At 50.8% G+C, this 15630-nt stretch overlaps 1 protein-coding gene across 3 annotated transcripts; it reads right to left on the reverse strand.

The window, feature by feature from the left end:
* Positions 1-4865: 4865 nt before the first annotated feature.
* DNAJB1 (DnaJ heat shock protein family (Hsp40) member B1) lies at positions 4866-15437 on the reverse strand. 3 transcript variants are annotated; one of them, XM_027582328.1, is made up of 4 exons: positions 15356-15437; positions 14317-14401; positions 6565-7145; positions 4866-6277 (listed from the first exon to the last, which is right to left on the reverse strand). In XM_027582328.1, the coding sequence occupies exons 3-4, from the start codon at positions 7054-7056 to the stop codon at positions 6047-6049; spliced, it is 723 nt and encodes a 240-aa protein (XP_027438129.1). In that variant the 5' UTR covers positions 7057-7145; positions 14317-14401; positions 15356-15437; the 3' UTR covers positions 4866-6046. The 3 variants fall into 3 exon arrangements, with proteins under 3 accessions (XP_027438129.1, XP_027438127.1, XP_027438130.1); XM_027582326.2 differs by lacking the exons at positions 14317-14401; positions 15356-15437 and adding an exon at positions 8550-8868; XM_027582329.2 differs by lacking the exons at positions 14317-14401; positions 15356-15437 and adding an exon at positions 8063-8190.
* Positions 15438-15630: the final 193 nt, after the last annotated feature.

Raw genomic sequence — 15630 nt, forward strand, 5'->3', positions numbered from 1 at the left:
CTGACGCAAACTCTTTCAACAGGCTTCCCTTCCGCCTCAGGCATGTAGGCCTGCCTCAGCAGGGCCCTGGCACCTGGCCTGTCTCACCCCAGCCAGGCCCCACCCTACTCTCTCCTACTGTCTGTTCTAGCCACGAGAACCTAAAATCTCTGTTTTAGTTCAGTCTGCGTTTCCGAGAAGACAATGAGCTTCCTGAGGACCCCCCACATTGCCTTGTCACTGGGTCTCCCAGGGCCTAGCGTTGACCTGGCACTCAGGAACTGTGCCTAATGACTAACCCATGAATCGTGAATTAGGAACAGGCCGGGAAAGAGGGGCTTTCCTGGAGCCAGAGAACCTCCACTTCTACCAGGTGGGCGCTGGAGGAAGTGGGGCACGGGGGATCCTTCCCAGGGGAACCACCAGCAGCCCCCTAGGGCTGGGTTGTCCTCCTCTGCAGGGGCTCTAACATGAATGGTCATAGGATAGATGTTGCCGGTCCTCTTGTCCTAATCAGTTTGTCATTCAATTACTCATTCAACAAACACTCGGAGGGCAGTTCTGGGCCAAGCACCGCACTCAGTGCTGGTGATGCATAGATTACCAGGGCATGGTTGGCGACCTCGAGGAAGCTAGGGTTGTCCTGGAGGGGGACCCTGTGGATCTCTCCTGAGGTTTGTCTCTCCTCCCTTCATGACAAAGGAAGGCGATGTCTGGCTGAATCATCACAGTTTGAGAACTCAGAAGTCAGATGTCCCAGGCAGGCGTGGAATCAGCAGACCAGGAAAGCATTCTCAGGTCTGTGGGAGGGAACATGAGTACATGTACTTTGAGGACTACATTTTAATAGAAAATATAGACACTTGTTGTTTGTGTTGTGCTGTTTTCAGGTGAAAGTTTGGTGCATTGAAATTTCAAGAGACTGATGACGTTATCTCAGGGACTTCAGGTTATATAGTCAAATGACACTCTCCACCCCCCATCCCAGCAAAGGAAAATGAAGACAAAGCAAAAACCCAAATGCTTGCAAGCTCCTACCTCACTCTGAGGAAAAGCTGAAGTTCTCCCAGGGGCCCACCAGGTCCTTCACCATCTGCTTTGTCACTCCCTGCCCTCACTTCCTCCCACTCACCCCTTGCTCACTCTGCTCCAGCCTCACTGGGCTCCTGGCTGGTCCTCAAACAACTCAGGCACACTCCTGCCTCAGGGCCTTTGCACAGGCTGCTCCCTCTGCCTGGAACACCCTTCCTTCAGTATCCACCCGAAGAAGTTACCTCCTTCAAATCTTCGCTCATATGTCATCTTCTTGGGGAGGCGTTCACTGACCATGCTATTTAAAAAGTGCCCCAAACTTTCTACCCCCAATGTTTTATATTTCTGCATCACTCTCCCCACTGTCTAGTACATTAGATGTTTTATTCATCTTTATTTTCTTTCTCCCCCCAGTCAATCCTTAGCTCTAAAAGAGCAGGAATTTTTGCCAGTTTTGTTTACCACTGTGTCCCCAGCATCAAGCATAGGGCAGGGCACATAGTAGGGAGTCAATAAATGTTGATTCAATGGACAATTACTTATTGTCAGGCGCTATGTTGTGTACTTCAATAACTAACTAATAAGAATAATATTTAAGAAGACCTGGGACATGGGGTGCCTGACTGGCTCAGTCAGTAGACTGTCCGACTCTTGATCTCTGGATTGGGAGTTCAAGCCCCACATTGGGCGTAGAGCTTACTTAAAAAAATTTGGGGAACCTGGGTGGCTCGGTTAAGCGTCTGCCTTTGGCTCAGGTCATGATCCCCGGGGTCCTGGGACTGAGCCCCGCATCAGGCTCCCTGATCAGCGGGGACCCTGCTTCTCCCTCTCCTTCTCCCTGCCGCTCCACCTGCTTGTGCTCTCTCTCAAATAAATAAAATCTTAAAAAAAAAAAAAAGACCTGAGAAAAGCTTTCTGCTAAGTGCTTTAGAAATATCTGCTCGTGTTAATTGCACACTTGCTCTGGGCCATGCCTGTAACACAGAGGCCTTCTCAGGGGTTAGCTGTCTGAGTTCCAACTTGGGGGCAGTGAGAAGGCTTAGCTGCGGTGATTGTCCTGTTTTACATGGGAGGGACCCGAGGCCGTGAGAGATTCTGTCATTTGCTCAGGGGAATGCAGTGAGCAGAGCTTGAACTCAGCACCTCCTGAGGGGGCACAGAAGCCAAGTTGATCATGTCATGTTCCTTGCTTCCCTGATGCATTACCTTGCCCACCTTTCACTTAGAGCACCATGAAGTCTGCACCTCATTTGTCTCGTTTTTTAAAGGAGGCCACTGAGACTCAAAGTGGTGAAGTCACCTGCCCAAAGACACATGACAGCAAAGTGACACAGCTGGGATTCAAACTGGGGGCTGCTCAGTTCTGGAGCCTGGTGCTCTCTGGCATCTTTCAAGTGAGCTGGTTGTCACGATAGCATAGGAGTGAGCCTGCTTCAGGTATAGCTTCCTCAGGCTGGGTGGGGGCCAGGACAGGAACTGAGTGTCTCAGGGGATCATCTGGGAATTGGGTTCCTGGAGCTCAGCTGAGAGCACTCACCCCCAAAGACCTTGGACTTGCCTCAGCCTTTGGGGTTGCCAGCTGTGGACTAAGAAACCTTCACATGATTACTGACACACAGTGCTTATTCTGTGCCGGGTCCTGGTGTGTGCGTGTGGGTGTGTATCTCCATCTCTGGAAACCCTTACAACCCTAGAAGAGGTACTATTATTATGCCTGTTTTACAGTTGAAGAATTTGAGGCACAGAGAGGCTAAGTCACTTGCCCAAGGTCACACAGCTAGAAGGTGGTTGTCCTGGGATTCAAATCTGGGAGCAAGAACGATGGCTACGGGAGAGGTAGGGGCCACCGAACACTGATTTGGATCTTCACACCCAGGTAAGTAGTCCTGGCAGAATAAAGGTGTACAATAACAGGCATGAAGCAGCTCTTTATTTCCCCTATATGGGAGGGGGCAAAATGCAGAGGGTACAGTACCTACCATTTGTATAAAGAAAGAAAAGTTGATTTGTGCAGCATCTCAGGAAAGGTACGCGAGAAACTGGGGACATTCGCTGGGGGTGGACTTGAACTGCAGGGTGGGGGAGAGGATTTTCACTCTGTCCCCTCCAGAGTTTAGTACTGTGATCACATAGCCAAAAAGACCCTAGAAATTTAGAAATTATGCTTATGCTTATATAAAGAGACTCTCAGAGAATGCACCAAAGTCTATTTTCTTCTTTTTTCTAAAGGAAAAGTGCTCTGATGCCATGGCTTGTCCACACTGCAGACAGCTGGAAAGGGACCTGTAGCCCAGAGGATGGAGGGGACTCAATTTCTCTTCACAGGCCAAACGTACATTGAGTTTTGTACTGTTTAAACCATGTTATAATGCGACCCTGCGGGTATGGGGGATTCACGTGAGCGGGTTAAAAAGAGGCAGCTCCACACGTACTGACACGGAAGGGGCTCTGAAATGTGCTGAGAGTCCACATGGGAGAGTAAAGCAAATCCGTCCCAGGGACGCCAAGGACGCGAGGGTGAAGTCTGCCAGCACATACACCAAACACCTCTGGACACACACAGCTCAATCCACTCTGGCAAAACAACGGGTCTGGGGGGCAGGCTTTCTGCCCACCCAAGTCCTTTGTCCTCTTCACTATGAACATTTTTCTAAAGAAACCCACTGCCCCACGCACCGCTCTAGGTAGGTTATTTCTAGTTCTCAGAACTGTGTGTACTTACAGGCTTTGTGCACTTCTGTCGTGACTTTGATGCAAAGGTCACAGGGACCTGCTACATAAGTAGAGACTGGGGCACAGGGATGGTACTCCTGGGGGTCTGTGACCCCGACTGAGGCCAGGGCCAATTCTGTAGTAAATGTCATCTTGGGTGCCTGAGGCAGGTTCGGTAAACCTCTTTTGGCTCTGATGTGCAGGGTCACCTCCCAACTAGGATGGCATCCTCTGGGCTAACTGCAGCATGTCCTACATCCGGGGACGAAGCCCTCTGGATTTCTGCGTCCAACAGCCGTCACTGGCTGTGTGTGACTGCTGCTGAGCCCTTGCACTGTGACTGGAGCTACTGAGAAGCTGAATTTATTTTATTGAATCTTAAAGCATTTCCATTTAAAGAAGATAGAAAACATTCCCATCACTTGCAGAAACTTCTCTTGGACAACGCAGCTCCTACACCATTTTCGGTGGTTAAATTGTTTCAGTAGGAAGGGAAAGCCACTCCTGGGTTGATTTTAAACAGGCTGTTACTTAAGTTTTTACTTCAAGACATTTTGTGGCAAAGTAGCAATACATTGTTTTAAGCCTATGTAATTACTTACCTTGTAATAAAACCAGTTCCTTAAAAAAAGTCCAAAGGAAAAGCAGCTTCAGTGGCCTGCCAATGAAGCCAGGGCAGGAAATGGGTCCTCTCCAGGGCGGAGTCAGCCCTGGGCTGGAATTCCAGTCTGGTTTGGCCGGGGCCTGCCTGACACCCAGCCTGTTCTAGCAAGAAAGGAGTGGAGGGGGATCATAAGGGCAGACAATGCACCTCCCCTGGGCCCCAGCAACTGGGCCCTGGAAGACCGAGAAGGGAATTAACTCCGGCCCCATCTTCCTAAAACCAGTTCTTAAATCCACAGGGCTCTTTGGGTGCCTGGATCAAGTCCAGATGGGATGACGTTCTCTACTCCGCATGCAGTCCAGGAAGGGAGACTTATTTCTCCCTTGCAGAGGACTCCTGCCTCCGTGCCCGCCCACCCTCCCCTTCCCCGGCCCTTCCCCGGCCCTTCCCTTCCACCCTGCCTAACTCTGGAGGGACGCCCAACCCCCACCCCAGCCCATCAGCAAAACCCTCAAACAGAGTCGAAGGACTGCTCCCCTGAGGTTTAGCATCAGTCTTTAATGCTGTCGTGCTGCACATTGACAAGTCACACGCTTTGGTCTCGTGTTGGCAGTGGCAACTTACAATGAGTCTAAAGGTCTGAGCACCAGACTGGCCTGCAGGGAACAGACACTTGTTCCAACCCGGCCCCCCTCCCCAACTCCCAAGGTTCCTTCTGAATTCCATCGTGGCCCCGTACAGAGAGCAGCAGCTGCCATGGACTGGTTTCCTTTAAGTGCACACCAACATTACACAGAATTATAAAAACATATTTACAGACGTTCCACAGTGCTCCTGTAATCAGAAGCAAAGACCCTTTTATCAAAAGGGATTATATCTAGAGCTGTGCAAAATTCAAAAGGATCAGATCCTTTTGAAAGAGTCCAGAGTCCATTAAATGAAAAATTACCTGGGCCACTTGTAAGCCCCAGGTGTGCCAAAAGATTGCCTTACAGATAAAAGAAAAATAAAAAATAAAGAGTGTGACCCATAAGTGAGTGCACTTGGCCTCAGAGTCAGGGGTTGAGAAGGTCCCCTGCTCTGTCCAGGGCCCCTGACCCTCCAGGGAGAAGTGTCTGTGCAACTCATTCACGTGAGGCTGGCTCCCTTGGTCCTGCTGGAACAAGAGGTATTGCTTGTGGGCGCCGGCCGGGCAGTTTTGCAAAAACAATCTAAGTTGGTTCTCAATTTGAGATGGCACAAGAGAAAAGAGGATTCTTCAGGGGAAGAGCAAGACGTGGGAGACGATTTTACAGAATAAAACACGAACCGATCACACAACAGAAACTGAGGAGTGTACAGGGTCTGGTAACCAAGATGGCAGGTTGACACCACCTAACAGCCGCAAGTCAAGGGACTACAGGTGCATCAAGTCCAGCTGTGGGTCTGCCTCTCTCTTGCCCACGGGCAGCGCCTGGAGGAGGGCTACAGGAACCAGTGTGACGGACTGGAATGCTTTCTCCTGCTGTCCCCACCACCTGCCGCCCTATCGCTCGAAAAACCACTTAAGTCTAGTGCACGACTTTGAAAGATTGTAATATATTCTCTGGAAAACATTCAGCAGTACGAAAGCCCTCCCTGGGCCCTCCCGCCCTCTCACGGGTCCACAACTGGTGGAACGGTCCGGAAATCCTTGAGCTCTGGAAAGGTCCCTGATCAGTCATTGGGAAACACAGGTGACTATATTGGAAGCACTTGCTCAAGTACGGTTTTTGACGTCTGGGGAATCCTTTCAGGGAAGATTACTTCGAACTCAATAATGAGGTCCCCGCGTTTCTCGGGCGTTTTGGGGAGGGGGAGGCCTTCCCCAGGAACTTTTCGCCGCATGCCAGGCCTGATGACATCTTTGAACACAACGGGTATGGTCCTGCCGTCCAGAGTGGGTACGTTCACTGTGCAGCCACACAGAGCCTTAGAGAGCAAAGAGAGAATGTTAGATGGAAGGTAGCTTAGGATGCTCAACTCCTGCCCAGAAGCTTTTTGATGTAGGGGAAGCACCATCAGGCCCCTGTAGCTAAGACCTTGCCCCCAGATCTGGAAAGCTCTGGAAAAACAGAGCCCTGGTCAGTCTTGTTTTTGCTGTATCCTCCCAAGCCTGGCTCCAAAGTGCTCAGACACAACTGTCAACCAAATACCTAACAACTTCAAAAACCAACCATCTCCCTCCACACATACTACTCTACTTATTAGCACCCTACCTCCCGAAGGCTGATCCTGGCTGGGTAAATGACATCAGAACCATCTCTCTTAAAGATATTGTGTGGCTTGTCCTTTAAAACAAAGACAATGTCAGCTGGAATGTTGTTGGAGGTCTGGTCGCCTTCCTTGGGGAAGGTGATTTTCGTCCCTTCTTTCCACCCCCGCTTCACTTCGATGGTCAAGATCTTGTCTTCGTTGCGAATGCTCTTTCCATCGGGGTTCAGCCGCTTATGGGAGATTTTCATCTTCTTGGTACAGCCGCTATAGATCTCTTCAAGCGAGACCCTAAGGTCGTGGGTGACAGGGGGATCTTGCTTCTTTCGGGTGGGCTCTTGGGCTGGACGGGAACGGCCAAACTGCACGTTGGTGAAGCCACCCATGCCCATGGGGAAGCCAGAGAACGCGTCATCAATGTCCATGCCTTCCTCCCCATTCCGCTGCCCAAAAAAGGTGTCAAAGGGATTTCGGCCACCAAAGAACTCTGCAAACATGGCATGAGGGTCTCCATGGAATGTGTAGCTGAAAGAGGTACCGTTAGCACCACCGCCGCTCCCGACACTGTGGCCACCACCCTTTAGACCTGAAAGGCAAAATCAGAAGATATCAGACGGTTGGTGGTGAGCTTCTCTCTTTCCTCTCTCGAGGAGCTTTCTAAAAATTTTTTTTTTTTTAAAGATTTTATTTGCAAGACAGAGAATGAGAACGAGAGAGCGAGCGAGCGTGCACGCATGAGAGGGGGAGGGGTCAGAGAGAGAAGCAGACTCCCCGCTGAGCGGGGAGCCCAATATGGGACTCAATCCTGGGACTCGAGGATCATGATCTGAGCCAAAGGCAGTCGCTTAACCAACAGGTGCCCCATCAAGGAGCTTTCACTAAGGGAAAAAAAACTTGAGAACCATGAAGGGTGGGGGTGGGAGGAATTTTTTTTTAGCCTGTCAGGAAGAGTAAAAAGAACCCTAAACCAGAGTCGGACTCCCTCCTCCAGGTACTTCAGTGTGCCAGGACAGTGGCAAGGGGCTCAAGCGTTCCCTGTAGAGGCCACGGAATTTCCACTTCTTCTTGACTGACCTATCCTCCCCACAAAGATATGAAAACTTACAAAAAATTCGTTAAGATATCAGATGAAAAAGGCACATTCCAGGATCAATGCTCAGTAAGGGTTTACTCTTAGAAATACTCAAGAACTAAGAATGTGTGAGGAGCAGAAACGAAAGCAAAACCATAAACGCAGCTTTTCAAATTCTCACACCATGGCACTAACTGGCACCAACCTTACATAAAAAGCCACTTCATTTCTTAAGACCCAGCCCAGAAACCAGTCTGAGTCATCCACGGGCAAGTGGACAAGACAGTTCCCTTCTCTTGGCTTGAGAGGCCTGCGCCGAGGAGGCCGGGCAGAGGCGGGTCCCACGGCTCCCTGCACCTGGACTGCGCTCGTGCGCTGGCTGCCATCTACGTGCCTGGCACCAGGTTAGGTAAGCACTTTACGGGGATTACCTCACTCCGCCCTCACAGGGGCCCCGGAGCGAGATTGGCGCTAATCGGCGCGCTCATCCGCAGGCTCGCCGCTCGCAGGTCGAGCCCGACGCGCAGCCAGAAGCCCCACCCTGCGCCCCTGGATGCCAGGTCTGCCACCTCGGCTCAGGTGAGCCCCGGACCGCGGGGCCGCGGGCCCGGCTCAGCTTCGGTCCCCCCTCCGTCCGCCCCCGCAACCCCGGGACCGCTCGGGGACGTGGGTGGAGGCGCCTAGGGAGGGGCAACCGCAGACATGCTAGAAGCTTCTGGGCAAGCAGCGCGGCCAGGACTCCTCCTCCCATCGGGAGGCCGCCAATCCGAGGGCGGAGGCCCGCGTGGCCGGAGGGCGGGGGCCGCTCGCCCACCGGGCCCGGGGCGTCCCCCGGGGATGCCACAGCCCGGCCCCCGGGCCTCGGTTTCTCCTCCTGTCAAACGGCGGGGGCGCGCCCCCAGCCGCGCGCGCACGCACCTTCTTCCCCGTAGCGGTCAAAGATCTCGCGCTTGCGCGGGTCGCTGAGCACGTCGTAGGCCTCGGCGATCTCCTTGAACTTCTCCTCGGCGCCGGGCTCCTTGTTCTTGTCCGGGTGGTAGCGCAGCGCCTGGCGGCGGTAAGCCCGCTTGATTTCCTCGTCCGACGCGCCGCGGGCCAGGCCCAGCGTCTGGTAATAGTCCTTGCCCATAGCCCCCGCCTGCGGCCCGCCGCCCAGCTGTCGCCGCACCCCGGCTTCGCCGCCGCCCCGTCCCGGACTCTATATACCCGTCCGGCGGAAGCTTCCAGAGCCCGCCAGCCCCCTCCAGAACCTTCCGCCCCGCCCCCCGCGCCGCTCCGACCAATCGCTGCCTCCCTGTCCGCGACGCGCGACGTCCGGGGCAGGGCTGCGCCGCCAACGGCCGCCCGCGCGCGGCCACGCCCCTTCCCGCTCCGCCTTCGGCAACGCCTCCCCGCGGCGCGCGCACCGAGCGACGAAGGCCCCGCCCACCTTACGGGGAGCCAATCACGACCTTCTTTCACTGCCTTCGCGGACCCCGCCGGCCGCGTGTGCTGTCCCCAGCCTGGGTCAATAGGTTACGACACACCGCTCGGGAAGGGGCGGGGCTGGATGCGGCCCCGCCCCTCAAGGCTGCCCCGCCCTTCCCCAGGTGACGGTAGAACCGCTCGCCCGCTTCGCACTGCACCCCCCCCCCCCCCCCGCGCCCCGGGTGACTCTGAGCAAGGTGGCTAACCTTGCCTTACTTGCCCTAGGTACCCCCCTACCCCGACTGCTGTAACAAGGCAATAAAAATAACCACCCGCCCTCTTTTCTTGGCTGTGGGGAGAATGCAATTAGGAGCCCCAGGACTGTCCCTGTCCTCACCTTACAGGTTCCTATAAAGCAAGGTGAGGCCCCGGGACCAAAGCTCACCTCCCCGGAGTGATCTCTCCGGGGAAAAAGGTTCCTCATGCCTTTCACTTTACCGTTTTCTCAAGACCACCTGTCAGTGAAATCTGAAATTATCTTGTGCTTTGGTCTTCATGCTAAAACACCTCCCTCCCAGCCTGCAGTTGCCAGTATCTGGCACCCAGTCGCAGTGGACACTTCATAAATATTCCTGCCTGTTTTTAATGCACCTGCTTCATTTTTATCCCCACTACATTTATGATTTGGGGGGACAGGGGTGTGTCATACACCTCTGAGGGTCTATGATCCCCTTTGGCTCTGAGAGTCTGGGGTGCCTGTGGTCAAAGGGCTGATGGGGAAAGGAGGCTCAGAAAGGGGTACCCCCTGAGAAGGCCATAGGAAAGAAGGGGTAGGCAGTGGTGGTGGTTGAGGTGGGAGGTTCCTGGAAGACCTGCTTGGGAGGGCAGGGTGGTGTGACACTGGCTCTGGAGCCAGGCAGCAGGTTTCATTCCCAGTTTCAGCACTTCCTGGCTGCATGACCTTGGGCTGGTTACTGAACCATCTGGGGCCTCAGTTCCCTCATCTGTACAATGGGGGTAGTAGTTGTACCTGCCTTGTGAGTCAACATTTGTAAAATGCATAGGACAGACCTGGCACAGAGGAAGTACTATCAAAGGGGTGACTAACCATCTTGCTGAATGATGGGCTGCTGAGCCACCCCCTTTCTGGCAGCACCACAGCAAAATGATTCTGGTGACTGCTGCCCTGGTGTAAGCTAAGACTTCTGAGAAAGAAGACCATGGCTTTCCCCTGCTTTCCAGTTGGGGGATGCTTGCCATCCTTGGGCACTCACTGACCCCACCGAGGGTAACCATGTCAGTAAGGACTGGATTAGTGCACACACTGGCCAACCTGGGAGGATGATGGGTCTGGGCTGGACATTCATCAGTACAGTACAGCAGGGGTCCTGAACCATCATTGGGGAGAAATAATTCAAATTTTAAAAAGTTACATAAATAAAAAAATAAGTTACATAAATAAATAGCAGGAGAGTTCTCATCATGAAGGAAAACCCAGCACTTGTGAACTTCCTCATGGTTACATGCTAATATTTTATAGTATAAATTTAATTAATTAATTTATTTTTAAAGATTTTATTTGTTTATTTGACAGAGAGAGAGAGATAGCGAGAGCAGGAACACAAGCAGGGGGAGTGGGAGAGGGAGAAGCAGGCCTCCCACCGAGCAGGGAGCCCGATACGGGGCTCGATCCCAGGACCCTGGGATCATGACCTGAGCCGAAGGCAGACGCTTAATGACTGAGCCACCCAGGTGCCCTATAGTATAAATTTAATTTAGAGTTACAAATGTGAAGACCTCCAAAGGTCTTCACAGGGCTTTGGGTGTCTTTGTATTTGGAGGCAAACTTAGGGCTGGGGACTCCCCCTTCCTTGAGTAAGCCTGAGTCATGTTCAGGAATTTTTGTATGCCCCCCAAAATACACAAAATAACCCCAACACCTCTCCTTTGGATTTTTTGTCCTGGACACTCACTGGACACTTCAAAATGTTACTGGAAAAGTGACCTCTGCAGATCTTGAGCTCTCAACTCAGAGAAGATGAGATGGTTAATTTTATGCATCATTTTGGCTGGGCTATAGTACCCAGATGTTCAATTAAACACTAATCTAAGTGTTCCTGTGAAAGTATTTTGTAGATGTGGTTAAGTTAATGTCTATAATCAGTTGACTTAAGTACAGGAGATGATCCTGGATAATGGGGATGGGTCTCGTCCAATCAGTGGAAAGGCTTTGAAAGCAAATAATACCGAGGTTTCCCTGAGGAAGAAGTGTCAGCTCCTGGCCAAGAGTCTCTAGCCTGCTGATCTGCCCTGCAGATTTCAGACTTGCCCTGCTAACACCCACAATCATGTAAGCCAATGCCTTGAAATACGTCTTTTAACTCACACACACACACACACACACGCACGCACACACACACGCACACACGCATGCACGCACACACACACACGCGCACACACATTCACAAACACATATATCCCAGTTCTGTTTCTTTGGGAGAAGCCTGGCTGATATAGGAACAAAGGAGGTGAGTCTGGAGTCAGGCAGCCTCAGCTGAAATCTGGGACCCACTATTTACTTATTTACTGCCTGTGTGATCTTGCACAACTTGCTTGATCTCTTGGAGCCTTAGGTGTGTCCTCTATAAAATGGAGATTAGAATAGATCTTAACTCCCAGGGTTGCTATGTGGATGAAATTGAGAGGGGCCAGGAAATGAACATTATAATAACAGCTGACGCTGACATGGCCCTACTATGTGCCAAGCTGGCTCCAAGTGCTCCATATGTATTAATTCATTTAATCTTTGCAGTAATCCTATGGGTTGGCCTAGTGTTACCTGTATTTTGCAGGTGGGAAAACCGAGGTTCTGAGAGGTCATGTGACTTGCCTGAGGTCACCCAGTGAGCAAAATGCTGAAGTGTAAAGTGTTTAGCACACTCAGTGTTTACAGTAAACACTCAGCTTGCGTACAATGTGATTCAGATGATGATAAAGGCTTCATTTTTAAGAAAATGAGTTTTCAACTCTGCTTCTCTTCATCAAAAAGACCTTCAAAAGCACCACAGCCATATGAACCGACAATCCCACCCCTGGTGGGATACCATGTGAAATAAAAACCTACCACGAGAGACTGTGGACTCTGAGAAACAAACTGAGGGTTCTAGAGGGGAGGGTGGTGGGAGGTTGGGTTAGCCTGGTGATGGGTATTAAAGAGGGCACGTACTGCGTGGAGCACTGGGTGTTATGCACAAACAATGAATCATGGAACACTACATCCAAAACTAATGATGTCATGTACGGTGATTAACATAACATAAGAAAATAAAATTAAAAAAATAAAGACAGTGACTCTCTCTCAAAAAAAAAAACCAAAAAACAAAAAAAACCTATGTTCACATAAAAGCCCATGAGCGATGTTTATCAAAGCTTGATTTGCAATTATCAACAGCCATTAAAACCTAAATGTTCTTCGGTGGGAGAATGGATAAACAAACTGTGGTCTAGCCACAGGATGGAATACTATTCAGCCATAAGAAAGGACTGAGCTACAGGTACAGAAAACAATGCAGATGAACCTCAAATGCATTATGTTAGTGAAAGAAGCCAGACTCAAAAGGCTGTCTGAGCCCTACTCTTGCGATTCCATTTTATAAGGCATTCTGGAAAAGGTAAAAGTATTAAGGCAGAAAGCACATCACTGGTTTCCCAGGGCTGGGATGTGCTACAAAGGGAGACAGGGGAATTTGGGGGGATGGTGGAAATGTTCCATATTTGAACTGTGATGTTCGTTACACAACTGTATATACTCAGAGCTGTACACTAAAAGAGGTAAATTTCACTGTATGTAAATTGTAGCTCAATAAAAAGAAAATTCTATGGACTTAAAAACAAATAAAAAAGGTAAGACAGGGAGGGACTTGGGTAGCCTCTCTCTGGGGTTCCTGACACAGTGGAAAGTTGCTAACCAGCCCTGGCTTGTCCACTCTAGGCTTCACCTTCTCTCACACAGCTCCAACCAGCTCCATCACATACCCCAAAACAAGCCAAGCCAGGTTCCCAGAGAAATCAAGATCCTACCTTACCTGCACCTGGGAAATGCAAAAGGAGCTTGTGAGACAGACACACCAGAACTTCAACATTCAAATGACCATGGGTTCCCCCAAATCTGAGATCCAAGGAGCCCCCTGCTTATCCTTTGGCACTGCCACAGCACCAGACCTTTCTGGAATTTCCCCTTTGGAAATTGCCGTAAGGGGCTTATTACAGTTGGCTCAGCAAACTAGTTGTGACTGTTATGAATTAGCCACTGTGCTGGGGGTGCTGAGGACACAAGCAGGGTCTAGCTGTCCCTAACTGACAGGCATAGCGCATTATGTTAGTGAAAGGAGCCAGACTCAAGAATGGTTTCAACAAAGTGGCCAGTCTTCATTCTGAAGGTGGATATTATTTCTGCTGACAGCCTGGTTACTGGAAGCCAGATGAGGCCAATAAGGAGTCCTTGCAGCTGCAATATCCATCAAAAACAAAGAGGAATTGTCCTTTCTAAGCTGGATCCTGCCTTTCTATGAGCTTCTTGTGGGTGAGGAGAGGGTGGATATTATTTGTATGCCCTTGTTGGCGCAGAGCAGAGTAGGTTCACAAAATGATTTGGTGCCTAGTGAGTGAATGTGGGGCTCAGGAAAACAGTCTTGAAGGGTAAATTCCAGAGTATTCTGAGTCTGTAGGAATGTATGGGGACTCTGCCCAAAAAGACATCTGTTTGGACCCCACACACCTTACCTAGCTGGGATGCAGCAATACAGAAGACACACCAACCTAGCCCACATTAGAGAAGCCGGAAATTGGCAGGGCAAAGTAGCAAAACTTGGATGGACTTTAGGGGTTCAACTGTGCCCCTCGGCACTTCACAATTAGATGTCTCAAGTAAGTCAACTTGGTAAGATTTTAACTTTTGGTTTCTAAGTGATTACTCCTCCTGTCCCCCTCAATGAGGGCAGGGAGTGAAGCCTGTCAGGACACAAAGGATCTCAAGCCCTATAACTGCCAACAGAAAAAAGATCTGTGTTTTTGAAAGCACAATTATAAAACGCTTTTATGTTTTCATCTCTTTTGCCCAGATAGGCCTGGTGAAAAAGATAGTGACTTTCTGAAGACCACAGCCACAGGTCCCCAAAAGCTGTAGCTTTAGAAGTTCCCAGAACTGAACCTGGATGACTAAGTGCTAAGCACTGACTCACCTTGCCCCACCCTGCTCCCCTGTGAATCAGTGATTTACCTTTGAGGACTTCTCACCATGTCTCTGATGTCAGGCCTCTAAGTTCCAGAGGGTTCCACAGTTGATGAAGGCTCAGGGGCAGGGTCTGGAATGAGGAGAAAGGAGAGAAGGTGAGGGAGTGTGCCAGGTGCTACATGTCCTGAAATCTTGAGTGTGTGCAGGAGGCAGTGTGTGTGTGTGTGTGTGTGTGTGTGTGTGTGTGTGTGTGTGTGTGTGTGTGTTGGCATCCAACTTCCCCAGCCCGCTCATGACAAATAATCAAAGGAGCAAAAGCATGACATGACCCCAGACCAGCAGTGTCCAATAGAGCCAGTGTGAGGCACAACTGCCAACCACAAATGCAAGCCAGTTCTGATTTGAATGTTTTTTTTTTTTTTAAGATTTTATTTATTTGAGAGACAGAGGGAGAGAGCACAGAGGAGAGGGAGAAGCAGATGGGGCTCCATTCCTGGATCCCAAGATCATGACCTGAGCTCAAGGAAGATGCTTAACCGACTGAGCCACCCAGGCAACCTGATTTTAAATGTTCTAATAGGCATTTAAAAAAGTTAAAAGAAACAAGGGAACTTAATTGTAATAATATGTGTTAATCCAATATATCCAAGATATTATCATTTCAACTTATAATTAACATAAAAGGTTATTAATCAGATTTTTTTTTTACAGTCTCCTTTTCAGACTAAGTCTTTGAAATCGGTGGGTGTTTTACATTTACAGCACATCTCAATTTGCACCAGCCACATTTCAAGGGCTCACTAGCCACCTGTGGCCAGTGGTGAGCACACTAGACAGCACAGGTAGACAAATGTCCGCCCCCGGCCTACGGGGCGGGGCTTGCACCCCCCAGAATGGGGCGAGGACTCAGGTTGTAAGCTGGGGGATTCCCCGAGGGCTTTTCGTCATTTCCCCTTTCTTTCCCTCCCATTCATGACAGATGAGGGTCCCCGCGCCGGAAGGCCTCTCCATCCAGGCTTCCCAGCACACGCCCCCAGCACCTAGCCCTTTCAGGTTGCTCCCCATTACCCAGGGGGCTGCCCACCTGGGAATTCACACAGTCGCGCCGCCCGCCAGGCGGATGCTGCCCTTCCTGTCACTCAACTTTTTGCTCCCGCCCCCAGCTGTAAGGTAACCGTCGCTTCCCTTGGTTTCCACAGTGACGCCACCAAGGGGCGGGGAAGGGGCGCGCGGCTCCGAGGCCTCATTTTGATTGGTGGGTGGCCAAGGACCTTTCTGCGAGTCCCGTCTGGCCTGCGCTCCTCCCCCTCGGTGTGTTCCGCAAGCTGATTGGCCAGCCTCATGGCGAGAGCGGCTAGT

This window comes from Zalophus californianus, chromosome 1 (assembly GCF_009762305.2).
Source record: "Zalophus californianus isolate mZalCal1 chromosome 1, mZalCal1.pri.v2, whole genome shotgun sequence".
In the NCBI taxonomy this organism is placed as follows: Eukaryota; Metazoa; Chordata; class Mammalia; order Carnivora; family Otariidae; genus Zalophus; species Zalophus californianus.

What these genes read in the sequence shown, in the direction of transcription:
- DNAJB1 (XM_027582326.2), bottom strand. Translation starts at nt 8,760, where the DNA reads ATGGGCAAGGACTATTACCAGACGCTGGGCCTGGCCCGCGGCGCGTCG. An exon ending in TGACCGCTACGGGGAAGAAG is followed by an intron (nt 7,146 to 8,549) that starts GTGCGTGCGCGC and finishes TTTGCCTTTCAG; the next exon opens with GTCTAAAGGGTGGTGGCCAC. An exon ending in CCAGGATCAGCCTTCGGGAG is followed by an intron (nt 6,278 to 6,564) that starts GTAGGGTGCTAA and finishes TTGCTCTCTAAG; the next exon opens with GCTCTGTGTGGCTGCACAGT.